This window comes from Somniosus microcephalus, chromosome 21 (assembly GCF_052327205.1).
Source record: "Somniosus microcephalus isolate GS21.2 chromosome 21, FLI_Smic_1.0, whole genome shotgun sequence".
In the NCBI taxonomy this organism is placed as follows: domain Eukaryota; kingdom Metazoa; phylum Chordata; class Chondrichthyes; order Squaliformes; family Somniosidae; genus Somniosus; species Somniosus microcephalus.
In genome coordinates this window covers 77685324-77706889 of record NC_141007.1, presented here as the reverse complement: position 1 = coordinate 77706889, position 21566 = coordinate 77685324, and the positions used below count along the sequence as shown (strand labels likewise).

The following is a 21566-nucleotide window of genomic DNA, read 5'->3' as shown; positions in this document are numbered from 1 at the left end:
GTTCTCCTTGGAGCAGAGAAGATTGAGAGGAGATTTGATAAAGGTGTTCAAAATCATGAGGGGTCTGGACAGAGTAGATAGAGAGAAGCTATTCCTATTGACAGAAGGGTCGAGAACCAGAGGACACAGATCTAAGGTGATCGGCAGAAGAACCAAAGGCGATGCAAGAAAAAACATTTTTACGCAGCGAGTGGTTAGGATCTGGAATGCACTGCCTGAGAGGGTGGTGGAGGCAGATTCAATCACAGCTTTCAAAGGGAGTTGGATAAATATCTGAAGGAAAGAAATTTGCAGGGCTACGGGGAAAGGGCGGGGGAGTGGGACTAGCTGAAGGGCTCTTGCAAAGAGCTGGCACGGGCTCGACAGGCCAAATGGCCTTCTTCCGTGCTGTAACCATTCTATGATTCTATTTATATTACGAACTCTAGCCAAAGGAAAGAGAAGCAAGTATTGCAGTCAACTGCAATTTTTTAAATGCCAAAGTGCTTCAAGAGCAGAAACTCTCAACATTTCTAAAACTAAATAGCCCAGTTTACTTGTCCTTCGGTTTTACAATTCATCCCAATGGAGAACGCTGTGACCAAATACATAAATCACTAAAAGTAGTGACGCATGTTAATAAGGCCGTAACAAAAGCAAACCAAGCACTAGGGTTTATTTCTAGGGGGATAGAATTGAAAAGCAGTGCAGTTATGCTAAACTTGTATCGAACCTTGGTTAGACCACACTTGGAGTACTGCGTACAGTTCTGGTCGCCATATTATAAAAAAGGTATGGAGGCACTGGGGAGGTTGCAAGAAAGATTTACAAGGATGATACCAGACATGCAAGGGTATACATATCAGGAAATGATGAACAGGCTGGGTCTCTTTTCTCTTGAAAAGAGAAGGCTGAGGGATGACCGAATAGAGGTCTTTAAAATTATGAAAGGTTTTGATAGAGTGGATAGAGAGAGAATGTTTCCAATTGTGGGGTGGAGCATAACTAGAGGCCATCAATATAAGATAGTCACCAAGAAATCCAATAGGGAACTCAGAAGAAACTTCTTTACCCAGAGAGTGGTGAGAATGTCGAACTCGCTACCACAGGGAGTGGTTGAAGCAAATAGTATAGATGCATTTAAGGGGAAACTAGACAAGCATGAGGGAGAAGGGAATAGAGGGTTATGCTGGTAGAGTTAGATGAGGAAAGACAGGAGGAGGCTCGAGTGGAGCATAAACATCGGCATGGACTGATTTGGCCGAATGGCCTGTTTCTATGCTGTATAGTCTATGTAATTCTATGCAAGTTCAAAAAACTTGTGCTAATTATTACAAATCTAATGGTCCATGGCACAGGGCACTGCAGATCACATTTGCAAAGGAAAGGAAACATAGAGGTCTTGAATTTATATAGCCCCTTTCACAAACTCAGGGCATTCCAAAGTGCTTCACAGCAATGAAGTACTGTTGAAGTGTAGTCATTGTTGTAATGTAGGAAACGCAGCAGCCAATTTACACACAGCGATGAGATAAATGACCAGAGCATTGGTTTTAGCTGTTGGTTGAGGGATAAATAGTGGCCAGGACACTGGGGAGAACTCACCTGCTCTCCTTCTAAGTGTGTCACGGGACAGTGAGGACAAATATTGAACGTCTCATCTGAAACACTCCCTCAGTACTGCACTGCAGCGTCAGCCAGGATTATGTGCTCAAGTCTCTGGAGGGGGGCTTGAACCCATACCTTCTAACTCAGAAGTGTGTGCTACCTACCACTGAGCCAAGGCAGACAGCTAAACAGGGTGACAGTTACTTTGGTTGATGGAAGTATTTTCAATTTGACAGACAACAGACACAATTAGAGAAAACATAGCAAAGGCTACTTTTGCCTTTTAGACAACTACTTAACTATCAATAATTTATCAGTTGATTTTGTTTGCATCACCCGATCAGCTGATACAAACAAAATCAACTGTATAAACCCTCGTGCTCGCAGCCCTTCTCCTCCACCTCGATGAAGCAAAGGGCCCTCGGGCTGTCCTGGTGGGGGTTGGAGGTGTAGAGCGACTGGACGTCCATAGCGAAAAGGAGACCATTAGAGCCAAGAAACTGTTGAAGTGGTGGAGGGCATCGGAAGAGTTGCGGATGTTGGTGGGAAGAGACAAGGTTGTATGGAGATTTGAAGCCAAGGATGAATGTTTTAAATTTAATGTAACTGGATATCTTGTAAAGAAAAACATCAACCCAGCCTTGAATGGATGAACATTCAGCACAGCAACTTTCTAGGATATGATATTTTTAACTATCGTCAGACTACAAGTCAACAACAAGAGCGACTTGTACTTATATAGCGCCTTTAACATAGTAAAAGGTCCCAAGGTGCTTCACAGGAGCGATTATTAAACAAAGAGATATTAGGACAGATGTCCAAAAACTTGGGCAAAGAGGGAGGTTTTAAGGAGCATCTTAAAGTAGGAGAGAGTGGTAGAGAGGCGAAAAGGTTTAGGGAAGGTATTCCAAATTTAGGGCCTACGCAGCTGAATCACAGCTGCCAATGGTGGAGTAATTGCAATCGGGGATGCAGAAGATGCCAGATTTGGAGCAGCGCAGGGATCTCGGAGGGTTGTAGGGCTGGAGGAGGTTACAGAGATCGGGATAAGTCAGTAGGGGCACCTTAGTAGGCCTCAGTATCCTTGCTGGCAAATATGCATATGAACTTCAAGCAAGGTCAGGATCTCCTCTCACCAAAAAAAGTCAAACAGCCCAACGACACCCAACATCCAAGCTCATCTTTGAAGAATGACTGCTTGGACACAGTGTACCCGGGGGCTACGGTCACTCGTGGAACCAGATCCAGCACAAGAGAAACACCTTCAAGAAAGGACAGTTAACGAGATAAAGTTAAAAGGGGGAAAAATGTTAGGGTTCAGCGTCACAAGTCCCCATTCTTTTGACTTATGCAAATTGGCCATGCATCTGCTCTTATACAGCAGTCTTTACAAACATCAGCACGAGAACAGTGTAAAAATAACAGTGCTCCAAAATCATAAGTCATATGCAGGAATGCATCAGACTTAAAGATTCAAATACATGAGGGAAATTAAAGGGGCAGCACCGCAGTTTGGAACGGTCATGGTTTCGTGACTCAGTCCAGGATGAGTGCAAGCATGAAATAAATGACAGCAAAATTGCAACTGATGCAATTTCCGACCTTCACCACTTGGTTAAATGTTTTGAGATGGATTTGTGTATTTTTTTTAAATTTTTTTTAAATAAAAACAGTGCTGATTAACACAGCTATTTTTAACTACAATGTTGTCATCTGCCAAGACGGCTGGGCAAATCTGGATGGGACAAATGAGTTGCATATATGAGTCAAAACATCAACAATGGGGACGACCAACTCAAAAACCAATACCTTGTTAAAGACTGATTGATTTAAAATATTTTTCAGATACCTAAAACTGTTAACAAACTAAGTAAGAGTTAAAAATACAGTGGAATTATGCAGCTTTAAATACACAGGAAATGAGTGAAGCACTTAATACCTTACTGTATAATTTACCAGACATCAAAATTATACCCTCGTGAAATCTATTCACTAGCCATATTATAGGATAGGATCCTGTTCAGACTAATGAAAACATTTGTTTTCATTGAACATATTACAAGACGAAGGAAAAGTGCAGTAACAATAGATGGTTACTTTTCTTTGCTTTAAGGCAGAGTAAAAACTAAAATGATCAAAAGCATGTTTTCCATAAATGGTCCAACACTCTTACCACACAAAACAACTACTCAAGATGTACTTTTAACGACTGCTCGAGGTCGATTATGACCATACTATTTTCTATTCAGAATGCAGTATGCTCATATTTATGAAATTATTGAAATGGAAGTTCAACTTGGATTGCGTTTTAAAGCTAACTCCATAAAAAATGTACTCCAATTTAAAAACAAAAAGTATGTTATTACAGCAAACTTTGTGCTATCTGAGCTGTTGCCGTCCCATCAAAGCTGCCGGACAAACCAGCGCTAATGTTGAAGCATACGGAGATTTTGAGCTCCGTATCTGGCAACAAACCCTGTTGCTTCTAAACAGTCGGCCGTAGCTTGCAAGCGTCTCTGTAGCTTAGCAACAGCTTCAGCGAGATCTTGCAGAGCCTGACTGTTGAAAAAAAACCTAACGAAACGGCTCCTGATTTTTGCCGGTGGCTCGAGCATTCCGGACAGTTAACCTCCGGATAAACCAAAGTTTCCTGTACTGTACACCAAAGAGCAACATTACTAACCACCATCTGCAGTCACCAACACAACTACATATGCCAGTTGGAATGTGATTTTACAGCATAAACTATACACTGTCAGTACTCCATACGAATTCATTCCTCAGTTCTGTAATCATCTTCCAGACACACTTAGCTTAAACTTCCTTCATCAAGATCTGCACTCATGCCTTAAAAGTTGCAGTTTACTGCCACAATCTTCTTGAGTAACTGAATTTAATCTGAATACAATGCATCTCACTTGGTAGCACTGTATAGCCTTTTGATTACATCAATGCCAAGATAAATTTAGATTTAACAAAGCAGTTAATTATTTTAGATTTTACACAAGAGTTAATATAAGTTGTAATCAGCAATATAGATACGATTCATGACAAGTTTAAGGCAATTTTAGATCAATGTAAAACTGAGCTTGTTGTCCAAGAAGCCAGTCACTTGACTTTAAATTTAACCAGGTCAGATTGCCTAAGAGAGAAAAGAGATACTCAGAGATCTAGCCTCTAGGGTGCACAGGTTAGGTGACAGAGAAAAGCTGTTTTATGGAAGCACCAGACATTTGGGCGGGGGGGGGGGGGGGGGGGGGGGGCGGGGAATAATGTACTGTAATTTTGGGACAAGCATTTCCATCACAAACAACTGATATTCCTTTAAGTATACCAATTTTATATTTATTCCACTATGTACAAACTGCATTTTAATAAAATACTGAACATCAGATAAATAAAGTCTTACCACGGTCTTGCCTTTTCAGTGATATAACTGACGGTCATTCATTGGGCTAGTTCAATAAGTTACTAAGAATGGCAATTTTACTGGTTTAAAATTGGCTCCATTTACCCTGATAGTTCTAGTTTTGTTTTTAATTTGCAATATGTGAAGCATTCATGTGTGGTGGATTTCCCCAATACAACTTTATGCAATTGCTGCAATAGGTGGATACTGTCCGCATCACACAAAGCTAGGACGTGGGTTTACATCAAATTCCACACGCAGTTAGTGACCAATCTCAGTTGCGATGGGTAGCAAATTAAAGTCAGGCATCACAAACCAGAGGTCAACGTCATACTTCCTAGAGTCGGATTGAATAGGCCGGGGAAGGGATATGGCAAAATGATAAACACAAAAAATGTACTAAAAGTCTGCAAAGTTTCCTTCCTATTCCCATCTCAGCTGCAGTGACAGACCACCAAAGTTATTGCGTGCGTTCGAAGATTTACACAAGCAGTGCAGGAATCCTGGATCCAGGCCCTCTCTAAAACCAATAGAATCTTGTCCCAGAAGCACCAATCACACACTGTCTATTATATATACATTTTAGGGTACCACAAAGCACTGAATAAAACACGGTACTAAATTCCTCCTTCATGCGAAGCAGTTTTTAGAGACAACCAGTAGTCACTGGCCACTTTGAATGTACCAACTGTTTCCAAGATCACTTTCCTCCAGGGCTGAACCCTCATTTCTCAAGGCATTATCCCGGAAAGAGGCAAGTCTTTAATTAATGAACCCTTTCGCTCCCTTCCCCGCTCCCAAAACAAACGACAAGGGCAAAAGAAGTAGATTCAGGCTTGGCCAAAACATATAGATCAGGGTGGTGGAAACATGGGAGTGTCTGTTGGAGAACCTAACCACTTAATTTGAGTTTTGGTAACTTACTTTGGCCAATTCATGAGTTTGCTTTAAAACAGAACACAAACGTCAAACCAAGCTTGATACTGTACACTAAAGCAACTGTTGGGCCAAGATTACATGATAGGGGGTGACTTCACAATCCGGTGCTCCCACCAGAAAGCAGCACTCACAGAAAGCCAACTCAGGAAATCACAGGTACCAGTACTACTCCCTGCTAAACCCCTCCCCCCACAAGAATGTACATGGTCTATTGTTGAAAAGGGGGATCTTGAACACATTGAAGATTTTTGCCATTACTTCAACTCTTGCTCCTTTGTACATTAGTTTCCATAATAGCCCATGAAGCCCGTGAAGGGGACCATAAGCAACAACAGGAGCAGAGAGAGAAGTCAAAAGATTGGGCAGATGGATGGCAGGTGAAAATTAATGCAGACAAATGTCAGTAAACATACTAACTGGTGAAACTTTAGAAAGAAAAGAAAAAAGGGGTTCAGATTTACAAATCTTCAGAAGTGGCAGAACAGATTCATGAAGCTGTTAAAAGTATGGGATGAAAGATTTTATAAAGATGGGCAGAGTGCAAAAGCAATTTATTTGGGTTTAGTATAGAATATTAGACAGTAAGAATATTGTGTTCAGTTTTAGATACCCCACTTTCAGAAGGGTGTCAAGTCCATGGAGATGGTACACAAGAGATTTACTAAGATAATACAGTACTAGGAAGGAGAGGTGTTAATTCTGAGAGGCTAGAACAGAGCAGGTAAAGAAGATCTAATAGCGGTGTTCAAAATTATGAGGGTTTCAATAAGGGAAATATCCACTATTCTTTACACAGAGAACACATGGAAAGCTTTGCCACAGGAGTAGGTAGAGTTATGGGGAGAGCAGGGCAATGGGATTAGTTTGTCTTGACTCGAGCAAAAGGTCAGCATATACACAATAGGCAGAATGGCCTCCTCTTGTACTATAAATGGTGGTTGCTGAGGTGGGACTTGAGGGGATAAATTTATCATAAAAGAACAAAGGGAGAGGTTAAGGGGAGTAAAAAAAACATTGCTGTTCAAACATGCAAAAATGGTGGAAATGAAATCCACGACAGCTTTTAGAAAAGGAAACTAATACAAGAAAAAAGAAAACGGAACGTGGAATGGACAGGGGAAATGACTAAACAAGTAGCTCAGAGACCCAGCGCAAACACAATGAATCAATTGGCACCCTCCTGTACTTCGATTCTATTCTACTCAAAACAACTTTCTTTTACATTATCAAATTGGAGGAAAATAACTTGCATTTATCTAGCGCCTTCAACAAAGAATAACATCTCAAGGTGCTTCACAAATGCATAATCAGACAAAGATGGACTGAGAGACAAAGAAGGAGCTATTAGGAGGGGTGACCAAAGAGGTGGGTTTTAAAGAGGGCTTTAAAGGAGAGGATGGTGGAAAAGGGGACAGCTTAGGGAGGGAATTCCAGAGTGTGAGGCCCAGACGGCGGAAGTCACGGCCAAGATACCTAAAGAATTTGAACCAATTGAGAGAACAAGACAGACTTGGGAAAAATTGTTGTGTGGTGCCATTAGTCTGTTCACCCATAGCCTGCGGCATCCATCTTAATCCAAAGATCAACAAATAAATCTGCAGTTGAATTTATGTACTCAAGGATTAGAGTTCCAGATGATATATGGCAAGTGTTGCATATAATGAAGGACTGTATGGAATGTCACTGCTGGTGTTCAATGTAGGCTTTTTGGATGATGAAGTGCACAATCTTGTGTTGCCCGTCTGCTACTATGATTATCACCTTGTATTAAATTAACAGGTCAGCTGCATCTCATACAATACTGAGGGTTGACAGTAGCACGGAACATCGTCCAGAGCTTCCCAATTCTGAGTTTATCTAGGAAGTAGCTCAACCACAGACCAAGAGGTGCCAAGTTAGATCTCCAGTTCATGCTGAATTCGCGCTCAGCCAAAGCAGCAGCAGAAGTTTAACAAATGAGGTTTCCCACAAACTGTTGCACCATTTCTCCAGCCGGAGGGGAAAGGATGACAGTGTTAGGCCCCTCAATAATGCCCTGCCGCCTCACCATCAAATATCCGACAAACATGAAGTGTCAACGTACATACATCAGATGTGGCTCAGTTAGTAGCATTCTCGCCTCTGATGAAGGTCGTGGGTTCAAGTCAAAAGTCCAGAGACTTGAGCACAAAATCTAGGCTGACACTCCCAGTGCTGTACTTAGGGAGTGCTGAACAGTCAGAGGAGATGTTAAACCAAAGCCCCATTTGCTTTCTCAGGTAGATGTAAAAGATCCCACGGCACTATTCGAAGAGGAGCAGGAGATTTCTCGCCAGTGTCCTGGGGCCAATATTTATCCCTCATCCAACATCGTGAAAACAGATTATCTGGTCATTATCACATTGCTGTTTGTGGGAGCTTGCTGTGCGCAAATTGGCTGCTGCGTTCCCTACATTGCAACAGTGACGACACTTGTACTTCATTGGCGGCAATGTGCTTTGGGACATCCAGAGTTCGTTACAGGCGGCGTATAAATCCAAGTTCTTTCTTTCTACTGAGTAGCAGCTTGAACACTGCGCTAAACGGCAAATAACACTTGTAAAACCATATTCCAAAAAAGAGTCAGCACCTTCGAGAGAGAAGGGGGAGGTGGAGGGGATCTCTGGTAAAGAAACAAAAATTAAGATGCTCAATCATACCTTTGGACTGTACTGAGTAACAGCAAGGTGCGGAATTCTCTCCTGTCCAAGACCCAGGTTACAATAATCCATTACTGGAAGGCAAGAGGGTTTAACAAGCACTGAAGATGCAGATGATGATGTCATACTACTGGGCTTTCATTCACTATACCCATATAATCGTACACATGCCTGCCATGGCACTGTGTGCTCAACATCTAAAGCCTACTATACATCACCACTAGAAGACGCTTAACACCAATTAATTGTTATTTAATTCGGTGCTCTAAACAACCTGATTCACAAATACACCACGAAAGCCACAGCACGCAAAGAGTTATGAAAATGCAGCAGTTGTCAGCGTGGCTTATTTTTTTTTTCAATGAAAAAAACCCTGCACTTCCAAACCCTGCCAAGCCTCCTCAGAGTAACTCCAGGCTCATTTATGCATCGCATCCAATGCATTTTATTGTGTCCACTTTGTTTCATTGTGCTCTCTAATATACGTTTCAAGTAAGATATTAATTTTAGAAAGAAATCCCAAAACCTTTTATCTGGAGCAAAACTAAAGAAAGGCCGTCGCCTAAGATCTGAATTAAGGAAAAAAGGGGGTTCCCATTTAAACTAGTTTCTGGTGAACTGTTGGTAGTCGTTTTGTTTTGGGGTGGGGATGCAGAAGGTTCTGCGACAAATGAGGTGCTAAAAAGTTAAGTTCATTTTATTGTTAATTCTGGTCGAGTTGGAGCTCCTGACTAAGATTTTGCTTTCAGCCCACATCCCGTGTTACGCTTATTCATGCAGATGACATGTAGGAGAACACCGTGCCAGCACATCCCAGGAGATATTGCAAGAGAAACACAATATCCAAACAAGTCAGTGTCTGCACAGCCTCGCAGAATAACCTCTTATTAAAGAAAGAAAGCACAAGTTGGGCTGCTTTGAAAATTGGGGCCCGTTAGTTTGTCATCAGATGCAATTCAACGTGCTGGTCAACTGAGAGTGACGGCCCGGTCGGCCAATCAGTGTGCAGAAAGCAAGGAGGGCGGGTCCTGACCTGACGCATTTGTCCAATCAGGGGAGGCGGAGGGCGGGGCTTGGCACGAAGATTAGATTGAGGGGTCTGAGCGGGAGCTGTGCTGATTGAAGGAGGAAGACGCGGGGCCCTGTCTGCCCCCGCCCGCCGCGGGCTGGAGTAAGCGGCGGCCGCCGGCGGAGGAGCGGGGTAAGGCCGGGGACACTCACCTCCTCGGCGTGCTTGCGCAGGGCTTTCTCCCGCTCGTATTGGGTGATGAGCTGCTCGTTGTCCTCTTTCAGCAGCTCCAGCTCCACCTCGTGCTCCTGGTTCTGGTCGAACACCGCGTCCAGGTTCTCCAACACGCCCACCACCAGCGGCATCAGCTCCTTCACCACGTCCTCGTCGTACTTGCGGATCATCCGCTCGAACTCGCGGTAAATGCTGTCCGCCAGGCCCGACACCCGCTCCGACATCACGTTGGTGTTGGAGTCGTCCTGGTAAACTACCCCGTCGTCCAGCTCCATTTTTTAAAATCTATTTATTCGGGATGCAATTAATAATTTAACACCGATGGGAAGTGAGGGGGGGAAAATATTTCTCCTCAGCTTCAGGTGCTGTCGACGCCTCCCGCGCCGCGCTCGAGCTCCGTGTCGACGCCGCTCGAGGCTCAAAGCCACTACCGCTCCAGCCCCGCCCCCTCTGCGCACCCCGCGCTCCAGCCCCGCCCCCTCTGCACAAAAAACATAGAGCACTCCCACACGTCACGTGTTGGCGCGGCTGCGCCTCTTCCTTTCTCTCCTCTTCTTCCTGGGCTTACAGCTGCGCTGTGTTTGTAGTCCTCGCTCCTCTTTCTCTGCCCACGGTTTCACGATAAATGGCGGAGATGTTCACACAGGAGCAAAAAACTGCGGGCGCTGGACTTCTGCATGGGGAAGTAGACTGGCACGCATGAATGCAGGTTTTTAAAAAATTCTTTATTGAAGTACAACAGTACGTATACAACTCATCAATTACAAAGTAAATCCATTACATGCAGGTTTTGAAGTCCACATTCCTAGTAGCTTAAATCAAAATAGCGCCGCGAAGGATCTTTTGCTCTTTGCTCAGGTCTGCTTTTGTCCCATTTACTAATTGTTACAATGAACATACCCAAGGTTTATTAACAGACCTCAAGTTGAGGCATAAAATGTTCTAATCAACATAAGGTCCTCCCTTGTAACATAAAGCACAATGGGATGTTTATGACTGAAATTGAGATCAGGTTTTACTTGCAATATAAACAGAAATGCTGGAAAGACTCAGCAGGTCAGGCAGCATCTGTGGAGAGAGAAACAGAGTTAACGTTTCAGGTCGATGACCTTTCGTCAGAGGAGATGCTATCTTTATATTTCCCCTCCCCACAGTGTTAGGAACATAATTGCTTGTAGAAAGTAGATCACGATCCCTCTAGTTCGCCTTCTACCAGTCACATGATGCAACACAATGAAATTGTTGGCGAATCACAGCAATAAATCTTTTGATAAACTTGAACTCGTCCAAAACTCTGCTGCCCGTGTCTTAACTTGCGCCACGCCCCGTTCACCCATCACCCCTGTGCTCACTGACCTATATTGGCTCCCGGTCCGGCAACGCCTCAAACTTCTTGTCCTTGTTTTCAAATCCCTCCATGGTCTCACCCCTCCCAATCTCTGTAACCTCCTCCAACCCCACAACCCTCTGGAGATCCCTGCGCTCCTCCAATTCTGGCCTCTTGCGCATCCCAGATTTTAATCGCTCCACCATTGGTGGCCGTGCCTTCGGCTGACGGGGCCCTAAGCTTTGGAATTCCCTCCCTAAGCACCTCCATCTCCTTAAAACCTACCTCTTTGACCAAACTTTTGGCCACCTGTCCTGATATCTGCTTATGTGGCTCGGTTAACACCGTTCCTGTGAAGCGTCTTGGGACGTTAAAGGCGCTCTATATAAATACAAGTTGTTATGAATGCATCTACAACAGGCCCAGACATGAGGCGAGGAAAACCTCCAGTGGGGGAGAGCTTTGGGAACCAGTGGTCCAGAGTCACCTGTTCCTCTCGAGCTCACTGCACTCCCCACATGTCATGTCTCACATTACTCATATACTGGATACCAGAATATTATTTTCTGAAAGAAATCCATCTCATTTGCATTTGAATGAATCAGCACTAACTGCTTCCAGTGTCTCCCTGGAGAGCAGTTCCACAGACTGATCATGCGCTCACTGAAATACTGTTTCCGGAGATTAGTTTTGAATTTACCCCCTTCAAGTGCAGGCTGTGTCTTCTGGGTCGACTGTCCCGGACCAGCTGAAATAGCTCGTCATGGTCGACCTTATCTCGTCTTTTCCAGTGTCCCCCCTTTCCCGAAGGGGCTGAGTCATGCTGGGGTACCTCTCCACGGATGCCAACAGCCTGACCCAGGTAGCTAACTGCAGCCACAGAAGAACATGAAATTTGCCCCGTGTTCTGGCCAGCATTACTCACTCAGCGACCATTGCCAGAAAGTCACAGATTAGCTGGTTATTGACCTCATTGCTGTTTGTGGGATCTTGCTGTTCACAAATTGGCTGCCACATTTGCCTACGTAACAGCAGTGACTGTGCTTGGGACGTGATGAGGAACTATAAACACGCAAGTTTTTTTTTATCTGAAACATTAACCTGTCTTTTCTCTTTCAGGTGCCGAGTGACCTGTGTATTTTCTGTTTTTACTTCAAATTTCCAACATTTGCAGTTTCTATTATCTGCTGTATGTACTTTATGTAAATATGATGCTAAATATGCACACTTCACATATGAGTGTCCCTAATTTATACATGTGGGATTATAAAGTAAATTATATAATTTTTTTTTTAAACTTGGTTTATTGTGTTTTTCTCTCCTATTCCCTTGTATCTTGGTGATTCATCATGGTACAACACCATGGCGTCCACTGTCCCCTGGGACCTTGTCCAGGTCAGCATCCTGAATGTATTAACCGTGACTCTATTAGCAAGCTGTTGCAGTATCCCCAAACTGTCCAGTGTAGAAATCATGAGATTTTGCAGCCAATCTCTTTTGCATTAACCACACCTATTTAGCATTTTTACTTGTCTTTTAAAAAAAATTAAAAAAAATCCCCACAATGGTTCAGTTATGGGCATCTTAACAGCAACTTTATGTTGTGTGGGAGGGTGTGGTAATGAAGGACCAGATAAAAATCAGCTTTACAACAATACATGAAAAGCAGTAGGAAACCGCAGCGTTTGCAGTTTTCAGCCCGACAGTGGCAGAGCTTGGGCCCTTCAACCAAGCAAGCCCTTGAGCAGCGGACTGGAGTTGAGGCTATAGAGGAGAAAGGGATGGGCGAACTTTGCTCAGTTGAAAACGCTGCCACCACTGGGTTAGAGACTTGTAGGTTGAAGACACACACAAGGGTGTGAGTGTACAGCCGAGGTTAACATTCTTGGGCAGTGCTGAGGAATCCTGAAACGTTGGATGTTAAACCAATACCCAGTCTGCCTGTCATGGAAGTTAAAGATCCCATGGTACTGTTCAAAGAACAGCAAGTTCTCCCAGTGTCCAGATCCACATTCCTCACTCAACCAATACCTAGCTACAAGCAGATGAACTGGTCAGTCTTGTTCATAGTGTAGAATGGCTACCATGTATTCTGGCTGAACAATAGTCACTGCACTTCAGGGAGCAGCTTGTCAGTTAAAGAGGCGTACTCAAGCTCTTGTGTCTTGAACTGACATGTTTCCAACCTGCTGGTGAGAGCGTTATCAACTGAGCCAAGTTAACCCATCTTTTTTGCCACTTTAACACTCTGGACATGTGTACAGTATCTTTGGTTTCAGACTCCACTCCCCACCAGTCAGGGGCCCGCTCCCTAAAGTGCAGTTGCTGTTATAAACTCAAGTTGTTGTCATCACGGATTGCACGAAGCATTTTAGCGCTGTCAGGTACTATATAAATGTAAGTATTTTTACTTTATAATCACAAGACTTTCATAAGGTATGAGTGGCTCAGAAACAAGCCTCGCAATAATATAAAAGTTGTTCATCCATAGAGTGTAGCCCAGCTGAAGCAGATCCAGTTGCCATCCTGCGTGACATGGCACACTTTAATTCTGAGGTCACTGGACAGCAATCTGGATCAGAAACCCTGGCTGATTCCCCCCGCTTCGCCCATCCTTAGTTCTGCAGAGTTGAGATCAGCGAACTTAGCAGGGTTACTGCATGGGTCCTTCCTGGTTTGAAGTAAGAACAGCCAATGGACAGCAAGTCAGACAGTATTTAAAAGAGAAAGTTGGCTTCACTTTTCATGTGGAATGCTTCATTGGAACAGAGAGCGAACAGCCTAATAACGGACTTGGGTTTTTCTCTCCCATCTTGTGAGTAACAAGCTTGTCTCCCTCAGCAATGCAGTGACGCGTGAGATCACAGGCTAACTATATGTGGCATGGAGTGTTGTTCCTGCACAAGGCATTATTTGAGCAGGCTGAGCTCATAGTCACTGTGTACCCAGTATCAATCACAAAGTAAAAGTGTTGACCACTGCCAAAAGATAACTTCGATTACAGAAATGGAAACAGTATGTGGAATCAGTGTATCAAACATTGTTCTGAGCTGCGCTGTTATTTTCTGATCCCCTTTCACGTACATTATCTTAAAGAAACTGTTGCCTTGCAATGCCACCAAAACTCGTATAATATTGTTGCAGAGACACAGCTCCCCCTAACCTGAGCTTCAGTCCAAACAGTCACAACAATGATGCATAACACATGAAGTCAAGAAGAAATGCATACGACATAAATGATATTAGAGTAGTGTTGCCCAACACATTCGCCACATGTGGAAATCCATGTGTGATTAATTGAATTTCTGAGTAGTAAATGCAGAACGTAAGAACATAAGATTAGGAGCAGGAGTCGGCCATTCAGCCCCTTGAGCCTGCTCCGCCATTCAATAAGATCGTGGCTGATCATCGACCTCAACTCCACTTTCCTGCACTATCCCCATATCCCTTGATTCCCCTACAGTCAAAAAATCCATCGATCTCTGTCTTGAATATACTCAACGACTGAGCATCCACAGCACTTTGGGGCAGAGAATTCCAAAGATTCACAACCCTCTGAGTGAAGAAATTCTTCCTCTGGGCACCACACTTTAGGAAGGATGTCAAGGCCTTGGAGAGGGTGCAGAGGAGATTGAGCAGAATGGCTCCAGGGATGAGGGACTTTGGTTATGTGGAAAGACTGGAGAAGCTGGGGTTGTTCTCTTCAGAACAGGGAAGGTTAAGGGGAGATTTAATGGAGGTGTTCAAAATCATGAAGGATTATGATAGAGTAAATTAAGAGAAATTATCTTCACTGGCGAGTGGGTCGGTAACCAGATTTAAGATAATTGGCAAAAGAACCAGAGGTGAGATGAATGTTTTTTACGCAGCGAGTTGTGATCTGGAATGCGCTGCCTGAAAGGGCGGTGGAAGCAGATTCAATAGTAACTTTCAAAAGGGAATTGGATAAATACTTGAAAAGGACATTTTTGCAGGGCTGTGGGGAAAGAGCAGGGCGAGTGGGACTAATTGGAAGCTCTTTCAAAGAGCCGGCACAGGCACGATGGGCCAAATGGCCTCCTTCTGTGCTGTATGATTCTGTGAAATAAACAATAAGGAATGGGCAGTGTTGTTGAGCCTGTGATCTCGATACTCATAGTCGCATGGCGAACGTGAACTTTAACCTTTTTGTACGTTTGTAGTGAAATGGTCAGACGAAAATCAGAGTGTGCGAGTATTTTTAATTGTTGAGTGCTTTACTTCCTTGGTTACTGAATGGTGGGAGATGTTAAGTAAATATACATGTGACGTACATTTATCTGGATTGGTTGTAAGGCATTTGCTGCTAAAATGTGTGCGTGTGGCTCGTCGGCTACTTCTATTGGACAATACGCTATGAGAGAAACGATTACACAGAGAAAATCTGTTTTGCAGGAAGTTAATTATCGGATACACCTAGTGAAACACAGAATTTCTGCTTTCATGCAATTGAGGTTCTAGCTCAGAAACTCCAGGATGATTTGGACAGGTTGGGTGATTGGGCAGAAGCATGGCAGATGCAATATAATGTGGATAAATGCGAGGTTATCCACTTCGGTGTCAAAAACAGGAAGGCAGATTATTATCTGAATGGTAATAGATTGGGAGAAGGGGAAGTGCAAAGAGACCTGGGTGTTCTTGTGCACCAGTCGCTGAATGTAAGCATGCAGGTGCAGCAGGCGGTTAAGAAGGCAAATGGTATGTTGGCCTTCGCAGCGAGAGGGTTTGAGTACAGGAACAAGGATGTCTTGCTGCAGTTGTACAGGGTCTTGGTGAGACCACATCTGGAGTATTGTGTGCAGTTTTGGTTGCCTTATCTGAGGAAGGATGTGCTTGCCATGGAAGGAGTGCAGCGAAGATTCACCAGGCTAATACCTGGGATGGCAGGAATGACGTATGAGGAGAGATTGGGTCGATTGGGCTTGTACTCGCTGGAGTTTAGAAGAATGAGAGGGGATCTCATCGAAACGTATAAAATTCTAACAGGACTAGACAGACTAGATGCAGGAAGGATGTTCCTGATGGCGGGGGAGTCCAGAACCAGGGGTCACAGTCTAAGGATAAGGGGTAAGCCATTTAGGACAGAGATGAGGAGCAATTTCTTCACCCAGAGAGTGGTGAACCTGTGGAATTCTCTGCCAAAGAAGGCAGTAGAGGCCAATTCATGAAATATATTCAAGAAGGAGTTAAATATATTTCTTAAGGCTAAAGGGACCAAGGGATATGGGGAGAAAGCAGGGACAGGGCACTGAATTTGGATGATCAGCCATGATCTTATTGAATGGCGGAGCAGGCTCGAGGGGCCGAATGGCCGACTCCTGCTCCTATCTTCTATGTTTCTATGGATTCATTGGCAGTCTGTGCTGAGCAGCAGATGGGGCGGGGGGGAGGGGGGGTTACAGTTCACCAAAGCACTGTTGAGTTAGGGAGAGGAAATTTAGCCAGGGTTCCTGTTCCCTTTTCTATTTGCTATCCAATGCTACAAGTGCACATGGTGACTTTGTAAGGAGGGGGAATCGGCATTGATGTGATGCACTCCACAGTCAAGTAGCCTACCAACAATCATTGTCTAGGATCACATAATGAATGGCCACTTGTATGAGGTGTTGGTGGAGACCATTGGAACCGAATCCCAGCAGAAATCAGGAGAGATGGGGAGAAACATTTTTAAAAAGAGAATTACATGGAATTTTACAGCCCAGAAGCAGGCCATTCGGCCCAACAGGTCTATGCCGTTGGTTATGCTCCACATGAGCTTCTTCCCACACTACTTCATCTCACCCTGTCAACATTGCCTTCAATTCCTTTCCTCCTCATGTACTTATCTAGCTTCCCCTTAAATGCACCTATGCTAATGGCCCCGAGTTCCGGTCTCGCCTGCAAGTGATTCTGAAAGGGTTTGATAGGGTAGACGGAGAGAAGATGTCTCCACTTGTGGGCGAGACTATAAATATAAGATGGTCACTAATAAATTCAGTGGGAAATTCAGGAAAAACTTCTTGACCCAGAGAGTGGTTAGAATATGGAACTCGCTACCACAGGGAGTGGTTGAGGCGAATAGTCCACATGTATTTAAGGGGAAGCTGGATAAACACATGAGGGAGAAAGGATCGAAGGATATGTTAATGGGGTTAGATGAAGGGTGGGAGGAGGCTCGTGGGGAGCATAAACACCAGCACAGACCAGTTGGACCGTATAGCCTGTTTCTGTACTGTAAACACGATGTAATTCTATGTGTACCACTGTCTGTTCCTGGAGTTTCTCATAATCATACTCCTAGTAGCATCATACGGCACCTGCTGATTGCCATCAGTTCCAGGTTCCTTTCCTATGTATACTAGCGGATCTCTTATCGTGTTGTTTACTGAGAGAGGATGCAGTGGTACTGGGAGGGGGAGATCTTGGAGTTTGGTGTCTTTATGGAGGGGGTTATTGGTGTTGGACAACAATGAGGCAGGAGAAGATAATCAGGCTTGGCAGCGCCATGAAGAGGGGAGATGTGGTTTGGTAGCTGTGGAAAGGGGACGAGCTTGGGGTTTGGCAGCAGTCGGGAATGAGACAGCTGAATAATTACATTTTTACATTAAAAAATCATTTGGAATTTTAAGTCTGAAGAGATGAAAGCCCTGGTGTAGTCGTTACCTTTCTCTCCCTCTCTGAGCTCGGCTCGGAAGTACAAAAGTAAGTTGAAAATGGTTTTGATGTGATGTTTTTATTCAAAAAGCTTCTAGAATTAATCTTCCAGCTTGTTTTGAAATCATTATAAAACAAACTAAAACACTGTTATTGCCTGAATAAAGACACAATGTGACATTTGTATGGAGAAAAGGAATACATTTTCTGTAAACAATCATTGTTTAAAAGTTCTCAACACAAGCAAATGCAATCGTAGTTACTGTAATCAATGCTCTGTCTCTCTCTGTGCCTCCCTCTCAGCTGGGCTCTGACGTAAAAAATAAGCATTTGATAATAGTTTAAATATGAAACTTTACTCAAAACAATCTTTAAAATTCATTCACCAGCTTGTTTGGAAGAACGAATCCTGACACAGCGCGAGTGAAGGTACAGTGACTTCCACCTGCATTGCAATAATCATACTCCTGATAGGATCATAATGCACCCACACCTGCTGATCACAGGAGGCGCACGGGAACACTGTCACCTCCAAGTTCCCCTCCAAGTCACACACCATCCTGACTTGGAAGTATATCGCTGTTCCTTTAGCGTTGTTGGGTCAAAATCCTAGAACTCCCTCCCTAACAGCACTGTGGGAGTGCCTTCGCCACACGGACTGCAGCGGTTCAAGGCGGCTCACCACCACCTTCTCGAGGGCAATTAGGGATGGGCAATAAATGCCGGCCTTGCCAGCGACGCCCATATCCCGAGAATTAATCTGAGGAACATAGGAACAGGAGGAGGCCATTGAGCCCCTCGAGCTTGTTCTGCCATTTAATGAGATCATGGCTGATCCGTGACCCAACTCCATATACCTTTGCTCCAGATCCCTTAATACCTTTGGTTAACAAAACTCTATGAATATCAGATTAAAATGAACATTGACCCAGCATCAGTTGCCGTTTGCAGAAGAGTTCCAAACTTTGACCACCCTTTGTGTGTGGAAGTGTTTCCTAACTCCACTCCTGACAGGCCTGGCGCTAATTTTTAGGCGATGTCCCCTGCTGTATCACATTGCGGCCACAGTTGTATCAGCTAACTGCCTTCAATGATAGCTCTGGGAAAAATATCAGCTACAGCCCAGGCTTTAGAGAGCAGCTAAGACCACCCAGTAAAAATGGTAATGGTGTTCTCAAAGACACAAAAAATACAGATAATTTTAATTATATTATTATTGCAAACTATGTAATTTTTAAAAAGTTTTATCATGTTGGAAATCTTATTTTGAGCCCACAGTTGGTAAGCTGAGGGAAAAATGCTGGACATTTGTTTGCGTGATTTGGTTTGTCATTTGTATTATATACTAACAGATCTGTGCCTTTGCTCACGGTGACTTGGAGCATTCACTTTATAATAGGGGTGTTAGCAACAAGGTGTGATGGAGAAAGTGTGATATAATAATAATAATTCAACTTTATTGTCATTGTACAATGCACAAGTACATGAACAACGAAATGTGATCTTGCAAGCTCCCATGAGTCCAGTACAAATAACATTAACATTAAACATAAATAGCACCGTCCTGGGAGAACTTTTCATATATTTTAGATCTATGGGTAAATATAACTGGAATATGAAAGAACAAATCTATTTATTTACTTGCAATGGGTAAGAAAAATAATATTTACTTGTTTTCCAGGAATTAATCAAAAACACTTAACTGTTTCTGAGCACATCTCTTTACAAACTTCTGTCTCTGGCCTCTTGGGCATCCCCCACTCCCTTCGGCCCAACGTTGGCGGTAATGCTTTCAGCTGCCGAGGCCCTGCACGAGTGAATTCTCTCCCTGAACCTCTTCGCCACTCCTCCTCCCTCAAGACCCTCTTTAGAACTCCACTCTGTGACCACGCCCCTTTTAATATCTCCTCCTTTGACTCGCTGTCCATATTTGTCTGATTTTGTTTCTATGTAAGAGATCTGTGCTTGCCCCGTGAGGAAACAGCTCTTCACCTGAGGTATTGAATACTCACGCTGTCCAATCTATTGAGATGGTCGGATTTTACAGTGAGGGCCAAGAAATACAAAATTTAAGAAAACATGAAACAGATTTGCATCTTCACTCTGAACCAAATATTGCATGTTAATAGTAGTACGTGTTGGAACTGAAAGGTTCTGTTAAACTCCGGGCTTTTATTCAGAACCTCCCTGCAAACAAATGATGGGACAGTTTGTACAGGACTCACTGCCTGTATTTGTTCTTTTATTGCTGATTGCTTTGAGTTCTCCCTTAAACTCTCATAAAAGAAATACAGCTGTTATAACCACTTGTAATATATTATGGAAGAGGAACAGGAGGAGGCCATTCAGCCCCTCGAGCCATTCAGTGAGATCATGGCTGATCTGTATCTCAACTCCATCCACCTGCCTTGGCTCCATATCCATTTATACCCTTGGCTAACAAAAATCTATCAATCTCAGATTATTGATTGAGCTGGCATTGACTGCTTTTTGTGGGTGAGAGTTCCACACTTCTCGCACCCTTTACATGAAGAAGTTTTTCCTAACTTCTCTCTTGAATGGCCTGGCTCTGATTTTAATGTTATGTCCCCTTGTCCGAGACTCCCCCAGCAAGGGAAAATGTTTCTCCCTATCTACCCTATCAATTCCTTTAAATCCTAAAATCCTCAATCAAAACACCCCTTAACCTCCTATATAATAAAGTGACAAGATTTCAAAGTGGAAGGTTTCACCTGTCACACACATCATGGTGTATTTATCATGTAAGCTTCCCTTTTTATTGGTAGCGTTTGAGGAGTGCTGATTGTTGCTTGGTGGTTCTATATGCTCTTGGTAGCTTTTCCATGTGTTGTCATGGCCTGCTTTTGATTAGTATGTTTCTTGTTCCGTTGTGATTTCATGCAGTTTTATGAAGGTGAACTCTGAGTTCAGCGTAGATTACAAGATTGGCACGTATAACAATAATATATAATTTCATCTTAATTGAAAGCAGGATTCAGATTATATATTCTTGCAGTCACGTGCACAAAACTTTCACCAACTGTTGGCTAATATGAAACAATTATGGGAATAAAGTGTAAAAAAAACTAATAGCTTCTTTGTGATGCTTTACTCTGTATCTATGACAACAGTGACGACACTTCAAAAAGTACTTCATTGGCTTTAAAAGTGCTTTGGGATGTCCAGTAGTCATGAAAGGCGCTATAGAAATGCAAGTCTGTCTTTCTTCGTATCTAACCTATGCTGTACCTGCCCTGGGAGTGTTTGATGGGCAGTGTAGAGGGAGCTTTACTCTGTATCTAACCCGTGCTGAACCTGCCCTGGGAGTGTTTGATGGGACAGTGTAGAGGGAGCTTTTCTCTGTATCTAACCCGTGCTGTACCTGCCCTGGGAGTGTTTGATGGGACAGTGGAGAGGGAGCTTTACTCTGTATCTAACCCGTGCTGTACCTGCCCCGGGAGTGTTTGATGGGACAGGTTAGAGGGAGCTTTACTCTGTATCTAACCCGTGCTGTACCTGCCCTGGGAGTGTTTGATGGGACAGTGTAGAGGGAGCTTTACTCTGTATCTAACCCGGGCTGTACCTGCCCTGGGAGTGTTTCATGGGACAGTGTAGAGGGAGCTTTACTCTGTATCTAACCCGTGCTGCACCTGCCCTGGGAGTGTTTGATGGGACAGGTTAGAGGGAGCTTTACTCTGTATCTAACCCGTGCTGTACCTGCCCTGGGAGTGT

General features: G+C 43.7%; 2 protein-coding genes across 6 annotated transcripts in view; one reads left to right on the top strand and one right to left on the bottom strand.

Annotated features, from left to right (window-relative positions):
• The window catches only part of LOC147102990 (C-Jun-amino-terminal kinase-interacting protein 4-like), a 243550-nt gene extending 233253 nt beyond the window's left edge, over nucleotides 1–10297 (bottom strand). For 3 of the 5 annotated variants that reach the window (XM_085964001.1, XM_085964002.1, XM_085964003.1), the window contains exon 1: nucleotides 9835–10297. In XM_085964001.1, the coding sequence (XP_085820127.1) occupies nucleotides 9835–10131 (297 nt within the window). In that variant the 5' untranslated portion in view covers nucleotides 10132–10297. The remainder of the gene's footprint in view (nucleotides 1–9834) is intronic. The other 2 variants (XM_085963998.1, XM_085963999.1) reach the window with 1 other exon arrangement.
• Nucleotides 10298–10606: 309 nt separating this feature from the next.
• mbtd1 (mbt domain containing 1) overlaps nucleotides 10607–21566 on the top strand; it is a 90554-nt gene continuing 79594 nt past the window's right edge. The window contains exons 1-2 of the mRNA XM_085964006.1: nucleotides 10607–13580; nucleotides 18224–18263. The gene's annotated coding sequence lies outside the window, so the exon portion shown is untranslated. The remainder of the gene's footprint in view (nucleotides 13581–18223; nucleotides 18264–21566) is intronic.